This window comes from Cetorhinus maximus, unplaced genomic scaffold (assembly GCF_964194155.1).
Source record: "Cetorhinus maximus unplaced genomic scaffold, sCetMax3.hap1.1 HAP1_SCAFFOLD_162, whole genome shotgun sequence".
Classification (NCBI taxonomy): Eukaryota; Metazoa; Chordata; class Chondrichthyes; order Lamniformes; family Cetorhinidae; genus Cetorhinus; species Cetorhinus maximus.
The window spans coordinates 205,136-232,541 of record NW_027596150.1 but is presented as its reverse complement, the minus strand read 5'-3'; the positions used below and the strand labels follow the sequence as shown (position 1 = coordinate 232,541).

The window sequence follows — 27,406 nt, the reverse complement described above, 5'->3', positions numbered from 1 at the left end:
ATGATTGACTGTATAAATTGCCACTTTAATTGAGAACATACTGTATAAGGCACCTCTTTAATTGTAGACTTACTGTATAAAGTGCCTCTATAATTGAGGATTTACTGCATAAAGTACATCTTTAATTGAGGACATACTGTATAAGGTACCTCTTTAATTGTGGATTTACTGTATAAGTACCTCACTAATTCAGGATTTACTGTATAAAGTACTTCTTTAATTGAGGACTTACTGCATAAATTTTCTCTGTATTTGAGGATTTCCTGTATAAGTACCTCTTTAATTCAGGATTTATTGTGCAAAGTACCCCTTGAGGAGTTACTGTATAAGGCACCTAGTTAATTGAGGGCTTACTGTATAAAGTACCCCTTTAATTGAGGACTTACTATATAAGATACCTCTTTAATTGAGGACGTACTGTATAAAGTACATCTTTAGTTGAGGATTTACTGTATAAAGTAACTCTAATTTGAGTACTTATTGTATAAGGTACCTCTTTGATTGATGACTTACTGTATAAAGTACATCTTTGGTTGAAATTTTACTGTATAAATTATCTCTTTAATTGAGGACTTACTGTATAAAAAAGCACTTTAATTGAGTATTTACTGTAAAAGGTATCTCTTTAATTAAGGATTTACTATATAAAGTACCTCTAATTGAGGAGTTACTGTATAAGGTACCTCCTGAATTAAGGATTTACTATATAAAGTACTTCCAAATGAGGTGTTACTGTATAAGGTACCTCTTCAAGTAGTTGTTGTATAAAGTACCTCTTTAATTGAGGACTTCCTGTTTAAAGTTACTGTATAAGCACCTCATTAATTCAGGATTTACTGTATAAAGTACTTCGTTAATTGAGGACATACAGTATAAGGTACCTCTTTAATTGTGGATTTAGTGTATAAGTACCTCACTAATTCAGGATTTACTATATAAAGTACCTCTTTAATTGAGGACTTACTGTATAAATTTTCTCTGTATTTGAGGATTTCCTGTATAAGTACCTCTTTAATTCAGGATTTATTGTGCAAAGCACCCCTTGAGGAGTTACTGTATAAGGTACCTAGTTCATTGAGGGCTTACTGTATAAAGTACCGCTTTAATTGAGGACTTACTGTATAAGATACCTCTTTAATTGAGGACGTACTGTATAAAGTACATCTTTAGTTGAGGATTTACTGTATAACACACCTCTAATTTGAGGACTTACTGTATAAGTTACGTCTTTGATTGAGGACTTACTGTATAAAGTACATCTTTAGTTGAAATTTTGCTGTATAAATGATCTCTTTAATTGAGGACTTACAGTATAAAAAAGCATTTTAATTGAGGATTTACTGGAAAAGGTATCTCTTTAATTAAGGATTTACTATATAAAGTACCTCTAATTGAGGAGTTACTGAATAAGGTACTTCTTTAAGTAGGACCCGTTGGATAAAGTACCTCTTTAATAGAGGACTTCCTGTTTAAAGTTACTGTATAAGCACCTCATTAATTCAGGATTTACTGTATAAAGTACTTCGTTAATTGAGGACTTACTGTATAAGGCACCTTAAACTGAGGACTTAGTGTATAAAGTACCTCGTTAATTGAGGACTTAGTGTCTAAGGTAGCCATTTAAATGAGGATTTACTGTTTGAGGGACCTCTTTCACTGAGGACATACTGTATAATGTACCTCTTTAATTGAGGACTTACTGTATGAGTAGCTCTTTAATTGAGGATTTATTGTATAAAGTGCCTCTTTAACTGAGGAATTACTGTAAAAGTACCTGTTCATTTGAGGACTTACTGTGTAAAGTACCTTTAATTGAAGAGTTACAGTATAAGCTACCTCTTTAATAGAGGACATACTGTATAAGGTACCTCTTTAATTGAGGACTTTCTGTATCAAATACCTCTTTAATTGAGGATTTACAGTATAAAGTACATCTTTAATTGAGAACGTACTGTATAAGGTACCTCTTTAATTCAGGATTGACTGTATAAATTGCCACTTTAATTGAGGAAATACTGTATAAGGTACCTCTTTAATGGTAGACTTACTGTATAAAGTGCCTCTTTAATTGAGGATTTACTGTATAAAGTACATCTTTGACTGAGGACATACTGTATAATGTACCTCTTTAATTGTGGATTTACTTTATAAGTACATCAATAATTCAGGATTTCCTGTATAAGTACCTCTTTAATTCAGGATTTATTGTGGAAAGTACCCCTTGAGGAGTTACTGTATAAGTTACCTCTTTGATTGAGGACTTACTGTATAAAGTACATCTTTAGTTGAAATTTTACTGTATAAATTATCTCTTTAATTGAGGACTTACAGTGTAAAAAAGCACTTTAATTGAGGATTTACTGTAAAAGGTATCTCTTTAATTAAGGATTTATTATATAAAGTCCCTCTAATTGAGGAGTTACTGTATAAGGTACCTCTTTAAGTAGGACTTGTTGTATAAAGTACCTTTTTAATTGAGGACTTCCTGTTTAAAGTTACTGTAGAAGCACCTCATTAATTCAGGATTTACTGTATAAAGTACTTCGTTAATTGAGGACTTAATGCTTAAGGTAGCCCTTTAAATAAGGAATTACTGTTTGAGGGACCTCTTTCACTGAGGACATACTGTATAATGTACCTCTTTAATTGAGGACTTACTGTATGAGTACTTCTTTAATTGAGGATTTATTGTATAAAGTGCCTCTTTAACTGAGGACTTACTGTAAAAGTACCTGTTCATTTGAGGACTTACTGTTTAAAGTACCTTTTATTGAAGTGTTACTGTATAAGCTACCTCTTTAATAGAGGACATACTGTATCAGGTACCTCTTTAAGTAGGACTTGTTGTATAAAGTATCTCTTTAATTGAGGACTTCCTGTTTAAAGTTACTGTGTAAGCACCTAATTAATTCAGGATTTACTGTATAAAGTACTTCATTAATTGAGGACTTCGTGCCTAAGGTAGCCCTTTAAATGAGGATTTACTGTTTGAGGGACCTCTTTCAGTGAGGACATACTGTATAATGTACCTCTTTAATTGAGGACTTACTGTATGAGTACCTCTTTAATTGAGGATTTATTGTATAAAGTACATCTTTAATTGAGAACATACTGTATAAGGTACCTCCTTAATTAAGGATTGACTGTATAAATTGCCTCTTTAATTGAGGACTTATTGTATAAGTACCTCTTTCATTGAGGACTTACAGTATAAAGTCCCTCTTTAAGTGAGGACTTACAGTATAAAGTCCCTCTTTAAGTGAGGACTTACAGTATAAAGTACCTCTTTAAGTGAGGACTTAATGTATAAAGTTCCTCTTTAATTGAGGACTCACTGTATCAAGGACCTCTTTCAGTGAGGACTTACTGTATAAGTTACATCTGTGAGGACTTACTGTATAAAGTGCCTCTTTTATTGAGGACTTACTGGATAAGGTACCTATTTAATTCAGGACTTACTGTACAAGTACCTCTTTAATTGAAGACTTCATGGGAAAAAGTTTCCCCGTTGGGGAGGACTGCAGGAGCCGGAGCGGGTGCGGGCGGGCCAGCAGTCGGTGCCGCTTTGCGCTCCCTGTGCGGGCGGGTGGGTGATACCTTCAGCCGGGAGCGTGCTCTTTCGCGTATGCGTGCGAAAGAGCGCACTCATATCCCTGAGGCAAAGTGCTGCCTCAGGGAAATTGGCTCTGAATTAAAATCTGCAATACAAATGATAGAAAAATTTCCCTGACATGTCCCCTCATGTGACACTGGGAAGATAATTAAGGCCCGCCCAGCGTGATGTCTGCCAGGAAGCGCTATGTGCTCCCTGTGCGGCCGGTGCGGGGGGGGGGGTGGGGGTGATTCCCTCAGACGAGAGTGCGCTCTTTCGCACATGCACACGAAAGAATGCACTCATCTGCCTCAGGGAGATAGGCGACAAATTTTAAAATGGTGAAGGGGCAAAAATAAAATTTCCCTGACATGTCCCCTCATGTGACACTGCCCCATGAGTTGGGACATGTCCATCACTTTAAAGCATACATTTCTTAAAATTTTAAAAACCCTCATGAAACCTCATCCCGCTCATGGATGAGGTTTCATGCTTTTTCTGAAGCCCGCCAGGGCTCCCGGCCTGCCCGCCAACCTTATTCATTAAGTATCTCAGTTTTTAAATGGCCTCAGTTGGCCGTTGACAGGTCGGCGGGCGCACACCTGATTCTGCTGTGCCCCCGCTGACCTGAAAATGGAAATGACGCAGGGTGACATCGGGAGTTCTGCCCGACATCATCCCGCATCATTTTATGTGTTGCCGAGTGGACCCCGCCTCCCCGCTCGCCGACCTAAAGATCCTGACCACTATCACATGAGTTGGGACATGCCCATAACTTTAATTGAAACCTTTATTAAAAATTTAAATACCCTCACGAAACCTCATCCCACCCGTGGATAAGGTCTCACGCTTTTTCTGAAGACCGCCAGGGCTCCCGGCCTGCCCGCCACCTTTAAGGTTGGACGGGCAGGTCCACTAATGATTTTAATTCGTTCTCAATGGCCTCAATAGGCTGTTGACAGGTCGGCGGGCACGCAGCTAACTCGTCTGCTCCCCCGCCGACCTGAAAATGGAAATGACAGGGAGTGACATCGGGAGTTCCACCCGATGTCATTCTGCGCCATTTTACGCGTCAGCAAGCGGTCCCCTCCCCCGCTCGCCGACTGGAAGATCCTGACCCATGTATAAAGTACCTCTTTAATTGAGGACTTACTGTTTAAGTAGCCATTTAATTGAGCACGTACTGTATAAGGTACCTCTTTAATTGAGGACTTACTGAAGAAGGTACATCTTCAATTGTGGACTTACTGTGTATGGTACCTCTTTAATTGAGCATTTACTGTATATGTACCTCGTTAATTCAGGGTTTATTGTATAAATTACTGCTTTAATTCAGGACTTACTCTATAAAGTACCTCATTAATTGAGGATTTACTATATAAAATACCTCTTGAATTATGGACTTACTGTATAAGGACCTCTTTATTTGAGGAATTACTGTACAAAATACCTCTTTCATAGAAGATTTACTGTATAAAGTACCTCTTTAATTGAGGACTTACTGTATGATACGTCTGTAATTGAGGATTTACTGTATAAAGTACCTCTTTAATTGAGGACTTACTATATAAAGTATCTCTTTAATTCAGGATTGACTGTATAAATGCCTCTTTAATTGAAGACTTACTGTATAAGGTATCTCTTTAATTGAGGACTTATTGTATAAGGTACCTCTTTAAGTGAGGACTTACAGTATAAAGTACCTCTTTAAGTGAGGACTTACTGTATAAAGTACATCTTTAACTAAGGACTTACTGTTTAAGGTACCTCTTTATTTGAGGACTTACTGTATAAGGGACCGCTTTCAGTGAGGACTTACTGTATAAGGTACGTGTGTAAGTGAGGACTTACTGTATAAAGTAACTCTATAATTGAGAATTTACTATATAAGTACCCCTTTAATTGAGGATTTACTGTATAACTACCTCTTTAATTTACTATATAATACCATATAAGTACCCCTTTAATTAATTAATTACTGTATAAGTTACCTCTTGAATTGAGGAATTATTGTATAAAGTACCCCCTTTATTCAGGACTTACTATGTAAGGTACCTCTTTTATTGCGGATTTACTGCATATGCACCTCATTAATTCAGGGTTCACTGTATAAAGTACCTCTTTAATTGAGGACTTACTCTATAAAGTAGCTCTTTAATTCAGGATTTACTGTATTAAGAATCTCTTTAATTGAGGACTTACTGTATAAAATACCTCTTTGTTTGCGGACTTACTGTATAAGTACCTCTTTATTTGAGGAAATACTGTACAAACTACCCCTTTAATAGAGATTTACTGAATAAAGTACCTCTAATTGAGTGCATTGTATAAGTACCTGTTTAATTGAGGACTTACTGCATAAGAACCTCTTTAATTGAGGGCTTACTGTATAAGGTACGTCTTTAATTGAGGATTTGCTGTATAAAGTGTCTCTTTAAGTGAGGACTTACTGTATAAAGTACCTCTAATTGAAGACGTACTGTATAAAGTACCTCTTTAATTGAGGATTTACTCTATACACAACCTCTTTATTTCAGGACTTACTGTATAAAATACCTCTTTAATTGAGGACTTACTGTATAAGAACCTCTTTAATTGAGAACTTACTATATGAAGTACCTCTATAATTGAGGATTTACAGTATAAACAACCTCTTTAATTGAGGATTTAGTGTTTAAGTACCTGTTTAATTGAGGGCTTACTTTATGGTACATCTTTAATTGAGGATTTACTGTATTAAAACTCTTTAATTGAGGACTTACTGTATAAGGTACGTCTTTAATTCAGGATTGACTGTATAAAGTACCTCTTTAAGTGAGGACTTACCGTATAAGGTACATCTGTAAGTGAAGGCTTACTGTGTAAAGTACCTCTTTTATTGAGGACTTACTGTATGAAGTAACTCTAATTGAGAATTTACTATATAAGTACCCCTTTAATTGAGGATTTACTGTATAGCTACCATTTTAATTGAGGACTTACTGTATAAGGTACTTTTTGAATTGAGGAATTATTGTATAAAGTACCCCTTTAATTCAGGACTTACTGTATAAGTACTTCATTGATTGAGGACTTACTGTGTAAAGTAGCTCTTTTATTGAGGATTTACAGTATATGTACCTCATTAATTCAGGGTTCACTGTATAAAGTACTTCTTTAATTGAGGACTTACTGTATGAAGTACCTCTATAATTGAGGATTTACAGTGGAAAGAACCTCTAAGTGAGGATTTATTGTATAAACAACCTGTTTAATTGAGGATTTATTGTATAATGTACCTCTTTAATTGAGGACTTACTGTATTAAGTTATTCTTTGAGGATTTACTGTATAAGTACCTCTTTACTTCAGGATTTATTGTACAAATTACCACTTTAATTGAGGACTTACTGTAAAAGCACCTCTTTATTTCAAGACTGACTGTATAAAGTACCTCTTTAATTGAGGACTTACTTTATGAAATACCTCTATAATTGAGGATTTACAGTAGAAAGAACCTCTAAGTGAGGATTTATTTATTGTATAAACAACCTGTTTAATTGAGGATGTACTGTATAATGTACCTCTTTAATTGAGGACTTACTGTTTAAGTACCTGTTTAATTGAGGATGGACTGTATAAGGTACCTCTTGAAGTGAGGACTTATTGTATAAAATACCTCTTTAATTGAGGACTTCCTGTATAATGGACCTCTTTAATTGAGGACTTACTGTACAAAGTACCTCTTTAATTAAGCACTGTCTGTATACATACCTCATTTAGTCTTATCAGCTCCCCTGAGTCTGAGATTTTGTGATTAATTTCATTAAACGTGAGAAACGAAGCTCAACAGTTTGTCTCACCATCAGGACCTATTACCTTTACCAGGGCCTATCCATTTCCTATAACCCCCTCTTTCCTAAAGCACTAAACCTCCTGAAACAAATTCTCTCTCAGCTGGCAGTAAAATACACCTCTGTACTCTCCAAATTTTCTCCGAGATCTCAGCCTTGATGAAAGCCCAACTCCCTGCATGTAAAGCATTCAAATGTGCAAAACAATTGAAATAATTACAGTACTTTCTACAGCAGGAGGACCATCATACAACAGAGAAGACGATTGCCCAGAGACTGATAGGTCTATACTCTCCTACCTTCTTGGGTGAATTTTTTGAATGAACCACCTGTCCCAGTGAGGTTGTCAACTTGTTAAAATTGCATTTCGTCGATCACCACATGATTCCTTTCCTAGACTCCACTGCCAAAAGGACTTCAGCTTCGATAGTCATGACCATGATGTTCACGTTTTTACACATCTCTGAACTCACGATTGGCATTTTCAATTTCACTTTCCATTTTCAACCAGAAACTTCACTTGTCTCCTAACTTTGGTTCCTGTCCCTTTCTCCATGTTTTTATCAGTAATTATCCTTTGTGCATCCTGTGTATTATTGTAGGAAAATGAAATTTCATTGCTAGGTTTACAAAATGTGGAATGAAAATATTTTTGCACTTGCCATACATCTAGATCCATGGCAGCTACCTCGTTAACGTTGTGTGTCAATGGAAAGCTTAGAATATGCTGGCTTCCTCTGATATATTTGACAGGTTTCACATTTTGCACTATTCTATCAGCCTTGCATACTCTTCAGCAACTACACCTGAACCATTTAAATCTTTGCAGGATTTTTAACCTTTGACCTGTAGGGTGAGAAAATTTCCTTTTAATTTTAAGACAGTTTGCTTTATTCCTCTCTGATTCTTATCACCTGATGCCATCTAATACTCCGATGACAATAATGCCTTGACTGGATAAACTGCAGATTTACTGGCCAGAATTTTAGCGACAGGCTGGGAGACAGGAAGGTTGGCAAAATAGTGCAGGAAGATATGGGGAGGGGGCCATTTTGCCAATGGCAGGAAAAGTGGCAGATTGGCAGGCCACCAGTAGTCCAACTGAACCACTTATGTGGACAATTAAGGAACTCTTTGCATCTCAGCAGGCATGTTCTCACATTGGGGGTGCCTGTTGCCACATGGATAGGCCATGCAGTCAAATCTAAGTTTCCAAGTGGGAGGAGGGGCCTCATTTTTAGGCACTCCGTGACTTAGGAGCCCCCAGCAACAGGTCGCTTCCACAGCAATAATGTTGCCTTCCCTCAGCAACTCCTCCACCCTGATTGGGGGCCTGCCTGTGTGGCACCAATGCCCTCTGACCCCGCTTGGCACTCTCCGAGGGCACCTGGCTATCAGTACACCCCCACTGCAGCTGCAGTCCCAGTACTGGCCATAATTAGCAGTGGCACTGCTGAGGGGCAGCCACTTAATTGGCCACTGACAGAATATGCCTCCCCAGAGTTTCAGCCTCCATGATAAAAATCAGCCGACTGACTTTCTTTCTTCATGTCAAGTTTCTTTTATCCCTTTTTCATAGAAGGTTTACACAACAGCATAGGTATCTCACTAGAGACTGCAACCATTACCTTACATGGAATTCTCTCTTTAGTGACCTCAATATGTTGTCATCAGCAAACCTAAAGCAAGTAGTACTTTATATTCCTTCATCGTATATCAATCCTCACTACTTAGTGATACCAGGTAATATTTTAACCAACCTGTTCCACACACTGTTGAAGTATAAACACTATCCAGCACTACACAATTGAAGGATCCACAGCCAACACATTCATCACAGGACTAAAGTTCCATGTGACCAGTAGAATTCATTCAGATTCATTATTATCTTCATCTGCTTCCTTAGAATTCTCTTTGCATGTGCCTTTGAGGACCCTTCCTCTCTGCTTTGGGGAGTTCACCACATAACAATACTTTGAGTCACACCTGAAGCATCTAATAACGTTCCTGGGTTAATCCTGGAATTCAGGCACTTATCATTGCTGTTCCAATTGTGTCTTTTGTTTTAATAGCCAAATCTATTAAAGATGCTACCAAGGAGCCAACCTTTAATCTTTCTATTGTACTGACAACTGCACTCAGTATCTGGACCATTTCAAAATCTGGCAATTCTTCCTCCTTTGTGTCATATGAAATGTCTCATTTCTTTGAAGACTTAAGGAAATGACTGTTTCGCCAGGAATTTTTCAAGACAGCAGACATCTGATCCAACAGGGTCTCCTTCTTGGGGATCTGAACACCCCACACCCTGGCTCAATGCCCTCCTGCCCTGACATTCCCCAACTCCTTTGTTCTGCTGATATCGGACCAGAGCTGGTGGTGCTGTTAGGAGGCTAAGTGATGGGTGGATGGGAGTTGGGGATGACGGGGTGGGGTGAATGACATGGGGTCTGTGGGGGCGTGAGAAACACTGGAGATCTCATGGGGTGGGGGGGAGCTCAAATTAAAAATTGATGTTAAAACCCTTGGAAACACTGAAGACAGGCCTCAAGAGCTTCAGTTCATGAGGAGGAAGATAGAGTGGTTTTGCTTCAACTAGGCCTCACCACTAGAGCTGGCATTCTCCTGGACAAGCACTCCAAATTGTAGAGATAACAACAAATAACTACTACTGCGGATGCTGGAAATCCAAAACAAAAACAAAAACAGAACTGTTCTGTTGAAGGGTCATTGGACTCGAAACGTCAACTCTTCTCTTCTCCACCAATGCTGCCAGACTTGCTGAGTTTTTCCAGGTAATTCTGTTTTTGTTTTTGTACTCCAAATTGTAGCCCTACCATGTCGCTCTGCAGCCCATAATGAAGGTAAGAGGGTCATTTCAAAGGCAGTCAGCCTATCTCAGTGCTCGGAGAGGAGATTCCCCTCAGGACAATCACTGAGCTGCATTGGATCAGAGGCCATGTCAGGTCATGACGAGATTGCGAACCCTGAGAGGCTGAGCGGGGTCGGACCTCAGGGAGGGGGCGTGGCTCAAAGGAGGCGGGGCAGAAAGGGATGAGGCTCTTAGGGGGCGCGGTCCAGTGAAGCGGCCGTGTCTCAGGAGGCGGCATGCCGAAAGGGACGTGGCTCTGAAAGGGAAACGGCCTCAATGAGGGGTCGGGGCTATGATAGGGCGAGGCACTGAGGAGGAGGGTCTCAGTGGGGGTTGGCACTGAGGGCGTGGCTGTAAGGTGGCGGGGCTCTGAGGGGAACAAGTCTCAGAGGGGGTGGGGCTCTGAGCGTAGCTTAGAGGGGGCGGGGTCTGTGAGGGGGCGGGGTCTGAGGGGGCGTTGCTCAGAGGTGCCCGCCTCTGATCCATAGCCAATCACCTTTAAGCCGGCCTGTTCCTGATTAGCCAATCGGAGCGTTCTGATGGATTGGCCAATAAGCGCACTGAACAGTAAACCAATCATTAAACGAAAAGCTGTCCCATTGCGAACTGTTCCGGAAAACAAATCCCTCTTCAGTCGCCCTGGTAACCAAACTGATCCTTCAGAGCTGGAGCAGTAACTGGCAGCGGGGATGAGACAGGGGGCGAGGGGGAAGGATTCCGAGAGGGGGAACGGGAAGATAGAACCGGGGGAGAGGGGGAGAAGAGAAAGAGGGATCCAGGTAAGCGGGACAGGGGGGGAGAGAAGGAGTTGAGGAGAGGTGAGAGGGAGGAGAGGAGGGTAGAGGTGAGAGGGAGGAGAGGAGGGTAGAGGTGAGAGGGAGGAGAGGAGGGTAAAGGTGAGAGGAGGGTAAAGGGGAGAGGAAGGAGCTGTTTATGGGGGAGAGGGAGCCGGGGAGGGGGGAGCCGGGGAGTGGGGAGGATCTGTGTCTCTGGCGCCGCCGCCGACGGCAAATGGTCCAAGCCCACTTTCTACGAATGGCCTCCAAGACCTTTGGCTCCCCAAAATGTCGGCTCAGGGTCATAACCGCAGTGCCAGCTCCAGACCAGCCCCAACCCCGGGCCTGGCCCCGGCTGCAGCCGGCCGGGGTGGCGGAGGAGCCGGATGGTACGGAACAGGGTGAGGCTGGCTGGGGGGTGACCGATTACACTGAGTGGTTATCGGTGCGGAAGCGGCAGAGAGCAGAACTGGAAATGATGGCCGATGTCAAGAGGTGGATCAACAGCAAAATTTCAGCCAACGACCTGGAGCTCCGCGTCCTGGAGACTCTAGAGAGTCGTGAGCGGAGACTCCGAGCCCAGGACAAAACCCCCACCCAGCAGGCCGAGCCTGAGGTCAGCATCCACATCCTGAGCCCAACTGTGTCCCTCTCCTGCCCTCCCCCCCCCCCCATTTAATGTTGTATGCTCAATAGGTCTCTCAAAGAGTTTCTGAGTTTGTGTGGTTTACGTTAGTTGCCAGTCTTTTTTCATAACCCCTCTTTGTTTCTCGTATTTGCTTTTTCAGATCCCTTCTTAATCTTCTGTATTCACCTTGGTTCTCAATTGCATTTGCTACTCGATACCTGTTGTAAGCACACTTTTTCTTCTTTAACTTAATTTCTATCTCCTCTGTCATCCAGGGAGCTCTGGATTTATTTGTTCTACCCTTCCCTTTTGAGGGATCATACCTTGTCTGTGCCCAAACCATCTCCTCTTTGAAGGCAGCCCATTGTTCAGCTACTGTTTTTCCCACCAATCTTTGGGCCTGAATCTTCAGTTCGGTGAGTGGAGGTGGGTCCCGCTCACCGAGGCGTAAAATGACGCACGGTGACGTCAGGCGCGTGTCATTTAGATTTTGCACCAAACTATCAAAGGCCTATTAAGGCAATTTAAATAGCCAATAAAGCAATTAGCTGAGCTGCCCATCAAACCTTAAGGTTGGCGGGCAGGCGAAGAGCCCAGGCGGCCTTCGCAGTTTTCATGGAACCTCATCCACAAGTAGGATGAGGTTTCATGAAGTGTTTATAAATTGAATGAAAATTTTTATAAAAATTCATTGACATGTCCTAGCTCATGGGACACTGTCACATGAAGGGACATGTATTAAATTTTTTTCTGTTTCTTTATTAAAATTTTGGGAACTCGGGAGATTTCTGTGCTCTTTTGCGCGCATGCTCAAAAGAGCACAGGCCCCGACCCAGGGATCCCACCCTGCCTGCACAGGGAGCGCTCAGCGCTTCTGGTTGGCCCGCCCATGTAAAATGGCGGCGCGGACCCAACCGGGGGCACCGATCGGGTCCGCGCCCACCCTCGCCCAACACTCTGACGGGGAAAATTATCCCCTTGGTTCCAGTCTATCCGGCCCAGCTCCATTTTTGCCCCATTGAAGTCCGCTTTCTGCTAGTTGATTATTCTTACTCTTGAAGGGTCAAAGGGTCTATGCTTGCCGCATTTTGGCGGGCTTCTGTGGCGATGGAAGCCCTGACCTCTTTGTCTTTAGTTTTGTGCAGTGATTTACTCAATCAACTATCCTGGGCCTTACCTGCAACATCAGAGGATTTCTGGATGTTTTATAATCAATTCCTGGCTTTGGCTTCTGGATTTTTTTAAATCTTCTGGATTTTTTTTTGCACAATGAGCTCGGCTGCCACATGGGATGGCCCTCGTACTTTCAGAAATGAGCTGCTCTGACCTTTTTACGGCACTGAGTCTTTTTGAACTGCTCCTGGCATAGCACTGAATTTTTGCTCACCCTGTGCTAGCTCCTTTTAATATGCACTCTGTGGGCATTCACAGTGGACTTCCACGAGATGTTGTAGAGCTCTCATCTGCACAATGGAGATTTTCTTCAGCCTTTCTGCTTCCAATTCTGCAATGGAGCTTCTTTAAGACGATCTCCCTCTGTGTCTTCACTTCAAGTGTTTCTATTGAGGTCAGAATTCTGTTTCTTTAATTTTCCAGCATTTGAATTTCTGCTCCAGCTTCTCTGAGGATCTGAATTTTACCCTTCGCTGCCACCATGTTGTATGTTCAGTATGTTTCATGAAGAGGCTCTGAGTCTTGTATGATTGAACATTGTGTTTATTGATAACACATAACTGTGTTGCTGAAAAAAGAGACATGCTATCAAAATTTTTCATCTTGCACTCATCAGGATAGCTCAAGAAATTACTAACTGCAATAGGGGAACAACAATTTACACTGCATGAGAAGACAGTGCAGGTTGGAGATGGAGATGATCTGTGACAAAGCACTTACTCATAAGAGTTATATTTAATCACTGAACAACATTTCAAAAAGCAGTACTGATAGAAGTATGTAGCAAGAAACACTGCTGATCACAAGTGTTAAGAAATAATCAGCCTGAGGTGTAAAATGGTGCCAAACCAAGTTTAATTCACTATATGCATGGAACGCAATGCAATACAGTTGAGCAGTATGGCTGATTTTACAGACCAGGAAACATTGAGTTCCTACTCCTGACATAGGTAATGACAACAAAGAAATTTAATGCTTGAGTTAATGCAGTAATTTTGACATGTTTTGCAGAGATACACATCGCAGCAACAACAGGCATCAAACAAGTTGATTAATTTGCCTTCTCTGGAGTCAAAGAAATTACTCCATGAAGATTTAGATAAAAAACAGCTGAGATCTGTAGACTCCTTCCAAAGCAGTGATAAAGGAAAGAAAGGGAAACTTTCAAAAGATGACCTCATGTTGTTTGAAAAGGTGAGCACAGACACTCAAGGATTTGAGGTCAATGGTACGAAATGTCACAGGGTCATGCCCCTGAATTTCCAATATGTCATCCCAATTGTGAGTTTTATATAGTGACATATATAGTGTAATATCATTTCTAACATTTACATATAACTTAAATCTCCTGTGGTGTTCTCTGTCAGAATGGTGACTGTGTTAAGTGTCTTTCATGCAATCGGCTGAGTATTTATAGAACTATTCTTAAGAATAGCACAGGTCACAGAAGCAAAATAAATTCTGCAGATGCTGGAAATCTGAAAGTATGGAAATCAGATTCCGTGTAATATTTTTTGAGGTAACAGCACCATTGTGTAGAGCTGCTTGACAAAGGGATGGGAACTTGAACAATGATTCAAGATGGAGGAAAGAAAAGTTGGAAATTGAAGACTGGAAATTAGTGAATGTCAGACAAAGTGGAAAAAAAGACTAGAAAAGTTTTTAAGCAATTATACTTTAATAATGCAAGAAAACTAGTGTATAAGGCAGATGAGTTGTGGGTACAGATATACACTTGGAACTAACACTGAAACATGGCCTAAAGGAGTAGAAGTGGCAGCGCAACATTCCTGGTTGCTGGGTTTTCAGACAAGAGAGGCAGTGATTAAAAAGGAGGGGAATGTAATATTGGTTACAGCTGTGAGGAGACATGATACGCCAGAAGGTTAATCAAACGAGGCCATATGGGTTGAACAGAAAAACAAAAAAGTGCAATTACATTGCTGAATGTATATGGTAGAACCCCAGAATGTCAGAAGGAGATAGGGAACCACGTACGCAAATTGCTAAGAAGTGCAGAAGCAAAAGGATGGAAACAGCAGGGGATTCAACCACCTGAACATTAATTGGGGATAAATTCATTGTAAAGGGTGTAGCGGTGCAGAATTCTTAATGCATTCCAGAACGTTTTATCCAGTGCATAACAAACTGAGCAAGAGGAAGGGTCACTCTGGGCTTAGTTTTATGGAATGAAGCTGCGTCGGTGGAAGAACATTATTGTGGTAGTGATCATAATTCAGTCAGAGTTAGTGTTATGATTTATGAGTTAGAGTTATGAAAAGGGACAAAGATAGATGAGGAGTAAAAGTTTTCAAATGGGAAAGGCCCAAGTTTGGTAAGCTGAGATGTGATTTGGCAAAAGTGGACTAGAAACAGCTACTTGAAGGTAAATCAGTGTCAGAACAGTGGCAAGCATTCAAGAAAGAGGTAGACTTCGGAACAAATTTGTTCCTGCACAGAGAATGGGTGTGTAGAATTCAGGGCTTTAGTCAATTAATTATTTTACATTTTACATTCAAGTTCTGAAATTATTTGAAATGATAACCCTTATTGGTGTCTGTAGTGGAGCTCAAACCCTCTCCGATTCTGTAGCAACCGCACTAGACTCAGGCTTCTTTAAACCAGCTTTATTCGAGCATATGCAAGGGAGCTGCAGCCATTCTGTAAAATGAGGACACAGCTCCCTGATAATTACATTCCACTACTTTTGTACTATTTTCTTATCACAATACAGTTGAGTACACTTGAATACATCAAATCAATGCCTAACACACTGATTAATCAACTGATGCTCTACTATCTCTACTCTATTGAGTTCGTATACATGTGACTATGTTTATCCAATCATTCCAAAATATGTATACATGATTATACTATCCAATCATATTCAGGTACATATTCATGGTTGAATTACCCAATCAGAATACATGAACCTTGGTTTTGTAACTCCAGATTGTTTGTGTTTCATCAAAGCCCCTCTTTGTCCATTGTTCATCTTCCCATGTCTAAGCTAAAACTATCTGCCCCTTCCTTATCTGTTGAAGAGCACACTTAATCTATTCTTGATGTCATGCTTTGTCTCCAGTCTGACTCCCAAGACTGTGCAAGGTTGCTTAGTAGCACTAGCTGCCTGGAGATTTTAAGTATTTTCAGTAAATTCTCACTATTTTCTTTGAATACATTTAATTCTCCCTAACAGTGAAGGTGATTATATTTTGTTCAGAGTGCTCATATCTCTGCTTGAGTGTCAAAGTGTAACAACATTACCATTATACCTGAGTAGAAGCGTGGTCTCCATGGAACTATTCCCTGGCCGGGCCCCTGGTGCTGTCACATCAACCATCCCTTCAGAGCACAGGAAAGCCTCTGGAGACTAGTTTAATCTCATGTCACCTTGCTATTTTTGAGCTGTCATGTACCTATCTACCTTCCCTAGCCAGGTCAAAGACTCAGGATCTCTTGCTTCCCTCGCTTAACATTTGTCAGGTCCTAAAAACATTCCAATGCCAAACTTGACTAAAGCAAGAGAAATACAATGACCTTAGAATTTGACTATCTTGTCTCAGATTCAAGGCACTATTGTTTTCTCTGCCTACATCTGGGCTTTTGGGATTCTCCCAAGGTGTTTATCTACTCGTTCTTTTGCCCATTTTCATGCTTTACTAAATTTCTGCTAAAATTTAGTTTTTGATTATTTGGTTCCTTTCAAAAACTTCAGGGCCAACAATTGGCCAATGAAGGCTCATATCACAGTTTCCCATCGAGTCACTTCTCAACTATTTTACCCAGGGCGTATCACAAACAGGAATATAGTTCAGTATAAGCAGTATCATATCACAACTAATGAAAACTCAAATTTACAATCTCAACATCCCAAGATACTTCACCAGAACATTATAAAACAAAATATGAGACCGTGCCACAGATGACTAAAAGCTTAAATGAGGAGTTAAGCTTTAAGCAGTGTCTTAAAGCAGAAAAGCAAGGTAGGGAGGCAGAGAGGTTTAGGGATGGAATACCAGAGCCTGGGACCGAGGCAACGGAAGGCACAGCCACCAATGGTGGAGCACTTAAAAATCAGGGCTGTTAAAGTGGTCGGAATTAAAGGAGCACAGCTATCTCGGAGTGTTGCGGGCTTTTTTATTTATTCATTCATGGGATGTGGGTGACACTGGCTGGGCCAGTATTTATTGCCCATCCCTAATTCCCCTTGAGAAGGTGGTGGTGAGCTGCCTTCTTGAACCGCTGCAGTCCCTGTGGTGTAGGTACACCCACAGTGCTGTTAGGAAAGGATTTCCAGGATTTTGACCCAGCAACAGTAAAGGAATGGCAATATATTTCCAAGTCAGGATGGTGAGTGGCTTGGTGGGGAACTTCCAGGTGGTGATGTTCTCATGTGCCTGCTGCCCTTGTCCTTCTAGATAGTAGTGGTCGTGGGTTTGGAAGGCACTGTCTAGTGACGCTTGGTGAATTCCTGCAATGCACCTTATAGATGGTACACACTGTTGCCACTGTGCATCGGTGGTGAAGGGAGTGAATGTTTGTGGATGGGGTCCCAATCAAGGTAGCTGCTTTGTCCTGATGGTGTCAAACTTTTGTGGGAGCTGCACTCATCCAAGCAAATGGGGAGTATTCCATCACACTCCTGACTTGTGCCTTGTAGATGGTAGACAGCCTTTGGGGAGTCAGGAGGCGAGTTAGTCGCCACAGGATTCCTAGCCTCTGACCTGCTCTTGTAGTCACAGTATTTATATGGCTAGTCCAGTTCAGTTTCTGGTCAATGGTAACCCCCAGGATATTGATAGTGGGGATTCAACGATGGTAATGCCATGGAATGTCAAGGGGTGATGATTAGATTCTCTCCTGTTAGAGATGGTCATTGCCTGGCACTTTGTGGCATGAATGTTACTTGGCACTTGTCAGCCCAAGCCTGGATATTGTCCAGATCTTGCTGCATTCAGTATCTGTAGCTAGGGAAAAGAGTTTAGCGTGGGGATGGAAGACCATGTTTTCAGTCTTCCCAATATTTAATTGGAGGAAATTTTTGTTCATCAAGTACTGGATATCAGATAATCATTCTGATAATTTAGCAACAATGCAGGAATGAATAGAGGCTGGTGGTGAGGTTGAGCTGGGTGTTGTGTGAATGTGAAAACTAGCACTGTGCTTATGGATGATGTTGGTGAGGGCAGAATGCAGATGAGAAATGGGGGCTGCTAAGTTAGCTGTGGCTAATACAAGAACACAAGAAATAGGAGCAGGACTAGACCATATAGCCCATCAAGCCTGCTCTGCCATTCATACGATCATGGCTGATCTTGGGCTTCAACTCCATTTTCATGCCGACCCCCCATATCCCTTAATTCCCTGAGAGACCAAAAATCTGTCTATCCCAGCCTTAAATGCATTCAACAATGGAGTATCCACAACCCTCTGGGGTCGAGAATTCCTAAAGATTTACAACCCTTTGAGTGAAGAAATTTCTCCTCATCTCAGCCCTAAATGATCGGTCCCTTATCCTGAGGCCAACAAGACATTTGCTTTCCGAATCACTTGCTGCATCTGCATGCTGACTTTCTGCGTTCCTTGCACAAGCACGCCCAAGTCTCTTTGAACATCAACACACACAAGTTTCTCACCTTTTAAAAATATTCTTCTTTTCTATTCTTACAACTAATATGAATAACTTCACACTTCCCTAGATTATATTCCATCTGCCATCTTGTTGCCCACTCACCTAACCTGATGATATCTCTTTGCAGCCTCCCTGTGTCCTCCCCACAGCTTACCTTTCAGCCTAGTCTGGTATCATCAGCAAACTTTAATACGTTACTCTGTTTCTTCATTAAGATTGTAAATAACTGAGGCCCCAGCACTGATCCTTGCGGCACTCAACTATTCACTACCTGAGAACTTGAAAAAGCTCTGTTTATGCCCACTCTTTGCTTTCTATCCATGCTAATATATTACCCCCACCTATATGAGCCTTTATTTTGCCTATTAACCTCTTCTGTGCCACCTTATCGAATGCCTCTTGGAAATCCAGACATCTACTGGTTCCTTTCTATCTACCTTTACCTTTAGTTACCTCATCATTTCCCTTTGACAGCCAAGCATCGACAACACTACTTCTGTCAAGCCTCTCTGTTACCATGGTAGGTACAGCACAAATTTGATGCAAAGTAAAGCTGCCTTCACATTGCCTCACCCCTGGGACAAGTGTAGCGAGTAAAATTTCAAACTGCTCCGATCCTTCCTGAACACCCCACTGCCCTCATTGCAGACTCCACCTACCTTACTTACTCCACCTACCTTACTTATTATCTCCCCGACTCCCCTCCCCCAGCAGCCTGTGCCTCTTGTTGAGGAGAGAACACCCAAAACGGTTTGGTCATTTTTGTTTTTCTGGCTTGTATGTATTTGCTCCCTCTTTGGAAGCACATCTTCAGTATACCAGTTTAGAATAACTTCCCTGCTTTTCACTCACTATCCCAAGCAATAAGGCCTTGTGCTTGATTTGCTTTTTTTTTAAGGCCTTGTTAGCATGCATCTCAACTAGTCCAACCTTTTCTCATATAATCAACATTCACGGACTAGCACTTTCTGTAGGAGTCACTCAGTAACGGTCATGACAGTGAACAGGGCTATTGCCTTGGAGGCACTCAGGGCACCTGTCAACAAGAGCAATCTGCCCTGAGACTTTATGATTTTGCTGTGTTACAGTCAATTTACCCACTGAAACATCAGCTGTTCTGAAAGATAAGATTCAGTATTTGCCACTCATTGGGTCTGATCTTAATCCTGTAGAGCAAAATGCATCACATGGACCTGATAGAGGAATGTCTGCTTTTGAGTGGAGAGGAGCGTTCCATGGCCTGCCATTCTCTACCAACTACAATGGGAGGAGAGATGGGGGAGGCAACCAACACATATCGACAACGTTGCCTGACAGATTATAAGAAAATTCTGGAAATGTGCCAATACTATGGCATTGCTTTTACTGAAAGGATGCTTGAGAAAGGTGACGTTCAAATCTAATTTATTGCAGCCTGCTTCACAAAGCTACCACACACCACAACCTCAACTTTAAACATGACCTGCAGATTGCTATTTAGTCACATGCTTTCCAACTAAGAAACTGAGTTGAGAACTAGCTTCTTGGCCTTGGGTTCATTGCTTTTCAACATCCATAAAAATATTCAATATTCATGACACATGTACCAGTATTCCATAGAATGCTACAGCATAGAGTCTTTAGTTATCTAGGGAGTATAACTTTTCTTTCGTGTGAATGTGTTTATTCTGCACCAGAACCATCTCCTTTTCAGTTCAATTGCTGTTTTCCCTATCAATTCTTGACTTCAATCCACTTGGGCCAGATCCCTTTTCAACTCAAAGAAATCTCTGGTAAGTAGTACAGATATGGTGTTGTTATAAAACTGAAATGTCATTGGCTTCCTTACTTCAAAGCGTTTTGTGTAAACTACAAATCAGTGGCAGTTAGCAGCCAAACGGCTGTAAGTAGTTCCATGACCAGATGCTAATTATTGTGGCTGTTGTCTAACCAGTTGTAACTATACATTTCTACAATGCATTTGTTAGAGGGATATTTGCTGATGGACTGAGGTGTGAGCTTGGAGTATTTGCTAAATAGATTGGTTATGGGAATTTGATGAGAATGGGAATTTGGTGAGAGTAGGAATTGGATGCAGAGGTGAAAGATGATGCTAAGTGCTTTAAAGCAGGGGTGGGGTACGTTCCATATGCTTAACACAAATATCAGCATTCCATATACGCAATACATTGCACTTCCCTGTTCTCTCTCCCAATGGCCTCGCTGCCATATTTTTAATCCCAATGGCTTCACTACACATGGCCCCACAATTACTTCATTCCTCTGCCCTCACTCTCCTGGATTCATAACAAGAGATTCGCTCCCATGGCCTACAGTTACATACAATCAGAAGGAGGCAATTTGGCCCATCTTATTTGTGCTGGCTGTCTGCAAGAGCATTTCAGTTAGCCCCACTCCACCACCCTTCCCCTTTGGAAGTTGTTGTTGAAGGAGGCTTGGTGGGTTCTTGCACTGCATCTTGTATATGATGCCACTGTTGGAGGGATTGAATGTTGAAGGTGGTGGATGGGGTGCCAAGCAAGCGGGCTGTTTTGTCCTGGATGATGTTGAGCTTCTTGAGTGTTGTTCGAGCTGCACTCATCCAGACAAGTGGAGAGTATTTCATCACACTCTTGACTTGCGCCTTGTGGACACTGGCCAGATTGCAAGCGTTTCCTCTTCAGTTGCTTATGCTCTTCACCATCATGGTTTTCAAAGTATCTGCCTGCATCACCCACTCAAGCAGTGTACAACAGATATGAGCCATTCACTGTGTAACAGAGTTTTTCCTCATGTCACCAGTGATTCATTTGCTAATTACCTTAAATTGGTAACCTCTGGTTCTGGAACCTTCCACAGATGGGAACAGTTTTTCTCTATTGTGTGTAGAACCCTAATGATTTTGAACATTTATTAAATCTCCTCTCAAATCTTTATTTGAAGGAGAACAATTCTAGATTCTCCAATTTATCCACTCACCCCAAACTCAGAACCATTCTCATAAATCTTTTCTGCACCCTCTCTGATACATAGCTTCACCACCTTCCTTACGTGTGGTGCCTAGAAATGACCACATTACTCCTGCTGAAGCCAAACCAGTGTTTTATTTCAAGTTTTTAAAAAAAAAATTTTTCTTGGGAATTGGGTGTTGCTGGCTAGGCCAGAATTGTTGCCCATCCCTAATTGTCCACGGGAACAGGTGGTGTTGAGCTGCAGACTATGTGGTGTAAATGCACCCACAAGAAGTACCCAACAACAGTGAGTACCCGACAACAGTGAAGGATTGACGATACATCTCCAAGTCAGGATGGCGTGTGATTTGGAGGGGAATTTGCAGATGGTGACATTCCCTTGTGCCTGCTACCCTTGTCCTTCTAGGTGGTGGTGATTGTGGGTTTGGAAGGTGCTGTCGTAGGAGAGGATCACGAGAGGAGTCGGGAGTTGAAGAGGAGCTGGGAGTTGAAGAGAAGCGCGAGAGGAGCCAGGAGTTGAAAAGGAGCGCGAGAGGAGCCAGGAGTTGAAGAGAAGCGCAAGAGGAGTAGGAGGTGAAGAGAAGCTGGAAGAGCAGAGGCGACTGAGGGAGTTCGGCGAGGAGGGAACGAGGTGATCCTTTGAGTACCGTGAGTACGGTCGGGTAAGTATTTACTACTTTTATTGCTTATAGTTTTAAGGTCTTATTTTGTGGTTCATCATTTGTAAGGGCTATACAGTAAGTGATTAAGAAGGCAAATGGATGTCATCGTTTATTGCAAGGGGAATGAAATATTAAAGTAGGGATGTTTTGCTACAGTTGTATATGGTATTGGTGAGACCGCACCTGGAATACTGTGTGCAGTTTTGGTCTCCTTATTTAAGAAAGGACATTATTTCATCAGAGGCAGTTTAGAGGAGGTTCACTCAGCTGATTCCTGGGATGGTGGGGAGTGGGGGTGCAGGGTATCCTATGAGCAAAGGTTGGACAGATTGTACCTGTTTCCGTGGGAGTTTAGAGGAATGAGAGGTAATCTTATTGAAGCATAAGATCCTGAGGGGACTTAACAGAGCGGATGCTGAAAGAATGTTTCCCCATGTGGGAAAGACTAGAACTAGGGGACACAGCTTAAAAATAAGAGTCTCCCATTTAGGACGGAGATGAGGAGAATTTGTTTTCTGAGGGTTGAGAGTCTGTGGAACTCTCTTCTGCAGAGAGCGGTGGAGGTTGAGTTTGTTGAGTATTTTTAAAGCTGAGTTAGATAGGTTCCTGATTGACAAGGGAGTCAAAGGGTGTGGGGGTTAGGCAGGATAGTGGAATTGAGGCCACACTCAGATCAACCATGATCTTATTGAATGGCGAAGCAGGCTCGAGTAGCCGAATGACCTATTGCTGCTCCTAATTCGTATGTTAGCATGTACCCTGCACTAGTGACTTGTCCTTTCTCATTGACTTTCTAAATCTCACCTCACATGAAACCTACATGATCCCTAACCCCTCTCAACAGCCCTAGTTATTTGATCTTCCAGGACACTGGCCCCAGGGGAGTTCAAGTGAAGGCCATCCCAACAGTACAACTCCCTCTTTCCTCAGTACTGCCAGTATCCTGTGAAACAAAACCCATTTCTCCCATACCAATCCTTGAGCCACACATTCAACTGTCTGATCTTATTTACCCGATGCCAACTTGCTTGTGGCTGAGGTAGTAATCCAGAGATTATTACCTTGGTGATAAAAGCAAAATACTGCGGATGCTGGAAATCTGAAACAAAAACAAAAATTGCTGGAAAAACTCAGCAGGTCTGACAGCATCTGTGGCGAAGAAGACAGAGTTAATGTTTCGAGTCCATATGGCTCTTCATCAGAACTAAAGAAATAGAAATGTGGCGAAATATAAGCTGTTTAAGGGGGATGGAGTTGAATAGAGGGCCAATGATAGGTGGGGGCAAAGGAGAGATTGCCAAAGATGTCATAAACAAAAGGTCAAAGGGGTGTTGATGGTAGTGATATTAGCTAAAGGATGTGCTAATGGTGACATTAAGGGTAGAAAGTAGGATGAACAAGTGACAGATGGCCCTGGTGGGGGTGGGGTGGGGGGGAAGGCATCCAAATAGGCTAAAAGGTTGAGATAAAACAATGGATGGAAATAAATTTTTAAAATAATAATAGAAAAGAAAAAAATATATAAAAAATATATAATAATTATTAGGAAAAAGGGGATCAAAAAGGGGCGAGGATGGAGGAGAAAGTTCATGACCTGAAGTTGTTGAACTCAATGTTAAGTCCGGAAGGCTGTAAAGTGCCTAATCGGAAGATGAGGTGCTGCTCCTCCAGTTTGCGTTGAGCTTCACTGGAACATTGCAGCAGGCCAAGGACGGACATGTGGGCATGAAAGCAGGGTGGTGTGTTGAAATGGCAAGCAACAGGGAGGTCTGGGTCATGCTTGCGGACAGACTGAAGTTGTTCCGCAAAGTGGTCACCGGTCTGCATTTGGTCTCCCCAATGTAGAGGAGACTGCATTGGGTGCAGTGAATGCAGTAGACTAAATTGAGGGAAGTGCAAGTGAAGTGCTGCCTCACTTGAAAGGAGCGTTTGGGGCCCTTGGACGGTGAGGAGGGGGGAAGTAAAGGGGCAGGTGTTGCACCTTCTGCGGTTGCATGGAAAGATGCCATGGGAGGGGGTTGAGGTGGAGGGGGTGATGGAGGAGTGGACCAGGTTGTCCTGGAGGGAACGGTCCCAATGGAATGTCGCCAGGGTGGGTGAAGGGAAGATGTGTTTGGTGGTGGCATCATGCTGGAGTTGGCAGAAATGGCGGAGGATGATCCTTTGAATGCAGAGGCTGGTGGGGTGATAAGTGAGGACAAGGGGATCCTATCATGGCCCTGGGAGGAAGAGGAAGGTGTGAGGGCAGATGCGCGGGAGATGGGCCGCACACGGTTGAGGGCCCTGTTAACCACCGTGGGTGGTAAACCTCGGTGAAGGAAGACATGTCAGAAGAACTGTTTTGGAAAGTGGCATCATCGGAACAGATGCGACGGAGGCGAAGGAACTGAGAGAACGGGATGGAGTCCTTACAGGAAGCAGGGTGTGAGGAGCTGTAGTCGAGGTAGCTGTGGGAGTTGGTGGGCTTGTAATGAATATTGGTGGGTAGCCTATCACCAGAAATTGAGACAGAGAGGTCAAGGAAGGGAAGTGACATTGATGGACCATGTGAAAGTGATGGAGAGGTGAAAATTGGAAGCAAAATTAATACATTTTCCCAGGTCCAGACGAGAGCATGAAGCGGCACTGAAGCATTCGTCGATGTACCGGAGAAAGAGCTGTGGGAGGAGGCCTGAGTAGGGCTGGAACAAGCATAAAGAGACAGGCATAACTGGGGCCCATGTGGGTACCCATGGCCACACCTTTTATTTGGAGGAAGTGAGATGAGTTCAGTGAGAGAACAAGTTCAGCCAGACAGAGGAGAGTGGTGGTAGTTGGGGATTGTTCGGGCCTCTGTTCAAGGAAGAAGCAGAGAGCCCTCAGACCATCCCAGTCGGGGGTGGAGGTGTAGAAGGATTAGTCGTCCATGGTGAAGAGGAGGAGGTTGGGGCCAGGGAACTGGAAATTGTTGATATTATGTAGGGCATCAGAGGAATCGCGGATGTAGGTGGGAAGAGACTGGACAAGTGGAGAGAGAATGGAGTCAAGATGGCAAGAAATGAATTCCGTGGAGCAGGAACAGGCTGACATGATCGGTCTGCTGGGACAGTCCTGTTTGTGGATTTTGGGTAGGAGGTAGAAGCGGGCCTTCCGAGGTTGGGAGACTGAGGCTGGAAGCTGTGGAGGGAAGATCTCCAGAGGAGATGAGTTCAGTGACAGTCCTGGAAACAATGGTTTGATATTCAGCGGTGGGGTCATGGTCCAGGGGGAGGTAGGAGGAAGTGTCTACGAGTTGGCACTCAGCCTCTGCGAGGTAGAGGTCAGTATGCCAGACAACAACAGCACCGTCCTTGTCAGCAGGTTTGATGACAAAGTCAGGGTTGGACCTGAGAGAACGGAGTGCAGCAAGTTCAGAAAGAGACAGGTTAGAGTGGGTAAGAGGAGCAGAGAAATTGAGACGACTGATGTCACGCCGACAGTTCTCAATGAAAAGATCAAGAGCAGGTAAGAATCCAGAGGGAGGGGTCCAGTTGAGGGAGAATATTGGAAGCGGGTGAAAGGACCCGTTGAACGGGGGGAGGACTCCTGCCCAAAGAAGTGAGCACGGAGATGAAGGTGGTGGAAGAAGAGTTCAGCATCGTGCCGAGCCCGGAATTCATTGAGGTGAGGGTGTAAGGGTATGAAACTGAGTCCTTTTCTGAGCACTGAACGTTCAGCATCAGAGAGGGGAATGTCAGGGAGTGTGATGAATACACGGCCACCGTCAACACCCCTTTGACCTTATGTCTATGACATCTTTGGCAATCTCTCCTTTGCCTCCACCTATCACTGGCCCTCTATCCAGCTCCACCTGTCCCACCTCCCTTGAACAGCTTATATTTCACCACATTTCGATTTCTCTTTAGTTCTGATGAAGAGTCATACGGACTCGAAACGTTAACTCTGTCTTCCTCTCCACAGATGCTGTCAGACCTGCTGAGATTTTCCAGCAATTTTTGTTATTACTTCGGTGGTTCTGCCTTTTAATTTAGCCCCCTTGCTGCTCATACACCCTCAGCAGAATCTCTTCTTTAGTGCTACCTATATTGTTGGTACCCACATGGACCACAACAACTGGATCCTTCCCCTCCCACTCCAAATTCCTCTCCAGCCCCGAGCAAGCTGACCTTAATCCTGACACAAGGCAGTAAACATAGCCTTCGGGTGTCTCACTTTCGGCTACGAGAACAGTGTCTATTCTGCTAACCACACTGTCCCGTACTACAGCTATATTCTTTTTCACTCCCCCGACTTGAAATGCCCTTGTACCACAGTGCTCTGTCAGTTTGCTGATCCTCCCTGCAATTACTGCTCTCATCCACACAGGTAGCAAGAACCTTGGACCTGCTGGACATATGCAAAGGGCTGTGGCTGCTCCAGTGCTACCTACTGGTTCCCATAACTACCTCTGTCTCAGTTGCACACTCTTGAATCTGACCATAGACCAAATCTGAAGTACCTAGCCACAGGGGTGTTATTGCCACCCGGAACTGAATTTCCTGATAACTTTCTTCCTCCCTGATGCATCGCAGTGTCCGAAGCTTGGACTCCAGCTCTTCAAGTCTGAATCAAAGTTCCTGCAACTGGAGACACTTGCTACATATGTGGTTACTGTGGATCACACTGGTTTCCACATGCTACAGCTGCAACACGTCACCTGCCCTGCCATCTCTAATATATTTTGTTTAACTAATTCTGATTTTAAGTTCAGAAATATCACTGTGATTATTTGTAGTTATATCAAATAGTTTAATGTTTTCTTCTAAGTATTTGAGGATTGCCAAATTACAGCTTATGCCATGATATTGCTATGGGGCAGGACGAAGAGGCTGGCCCCCCAGGCCTACCTCAGCCATATCAGGGATCAAACCCCATGCTGTTGGCATTATTCTGATCCATATGCTAGCCATCTAGGCAAATTAGGTAAACAGCACCCCTGTAGTTTAACTAGCTAAGCAATAAATTTTATGCAATATTTATTTCTCCCCAGTATGAGTTTAAACAATCGCCCCACTTTAGAGAAAAAAAAGAAACCTTAAAAATCACCAATCACCTACCTGCTTACCTAATTAATGCTTCTGGATTTCATCTCTCAGTTCTCACTTTCACTTGCTCCTTCTCTCAGACCACTCCTTGCTCTGTAAAAGACCAGAATAATTCTTCCCTCCTTGTGTCGAATTCCCTCGCTCACCAAATTCCCCAAGTTAAGTAAGTATTCTGTCAAGCTGGATTTTGTGATACAGAGGTGGTCTCAGAGGACTGGAGAA

At 42.7% G+C, this 27,406-nt stretch overlaps 2 protein-coding genes across 3 annotated transcripts in view; both read left to right on the top strand.

The window, feature by feature from the left end:
* The first annotated feature begins 10,777 nt into the window (after positions 1 to 10,777).
* The window catches only part of LOC144672946 (uncharacterized), a 98,550-nt gene continuing 81,921 nt past the window's right edge, over positions 10,778 to 27,406 (top strand). The window contains exons 1-3 of one of the 2 annotated variants that reach the window (XM_078534950.1): positions 10,778 to 11,688; positions 13,885 to 14,067; positions 19,681 to 19,894. In XM_078534950.1, coding sequence (XP_078391076.1) covers positions 11,230 to 11,688; positions 13,885 to 14,067; positions 19,681 to 19,894 — 856 coding nt within the window. In that variant the 5' untranslated portion in view covers positions 10,778 to 11,229. Of the gene's footprint in view, positions 11,689 to 13,884; positions 14,068 to 19,680; positions 21,889 to 27,406 lie in introns of those variants that run through there. The other variant, XM_078534949.1, reaches the window with a different exon arrangement.
* Positions 21,972 to 27,406, top strand: part of LOC144672949 (EF-hand calcium-binding domain-containing protein 12-like) — a 49,588-nt gene continuing 44,153 nt past the window's right edge. The window contains exon 1 of the mRNA XM_078534952.1: positions 21,972 to 22,121. The gene's annotated coding sequence lies outside the window, so the exon portion shown is untranslated. The remainder of the gene's footprint in view (positions 22,122 to 27,406) is intronic.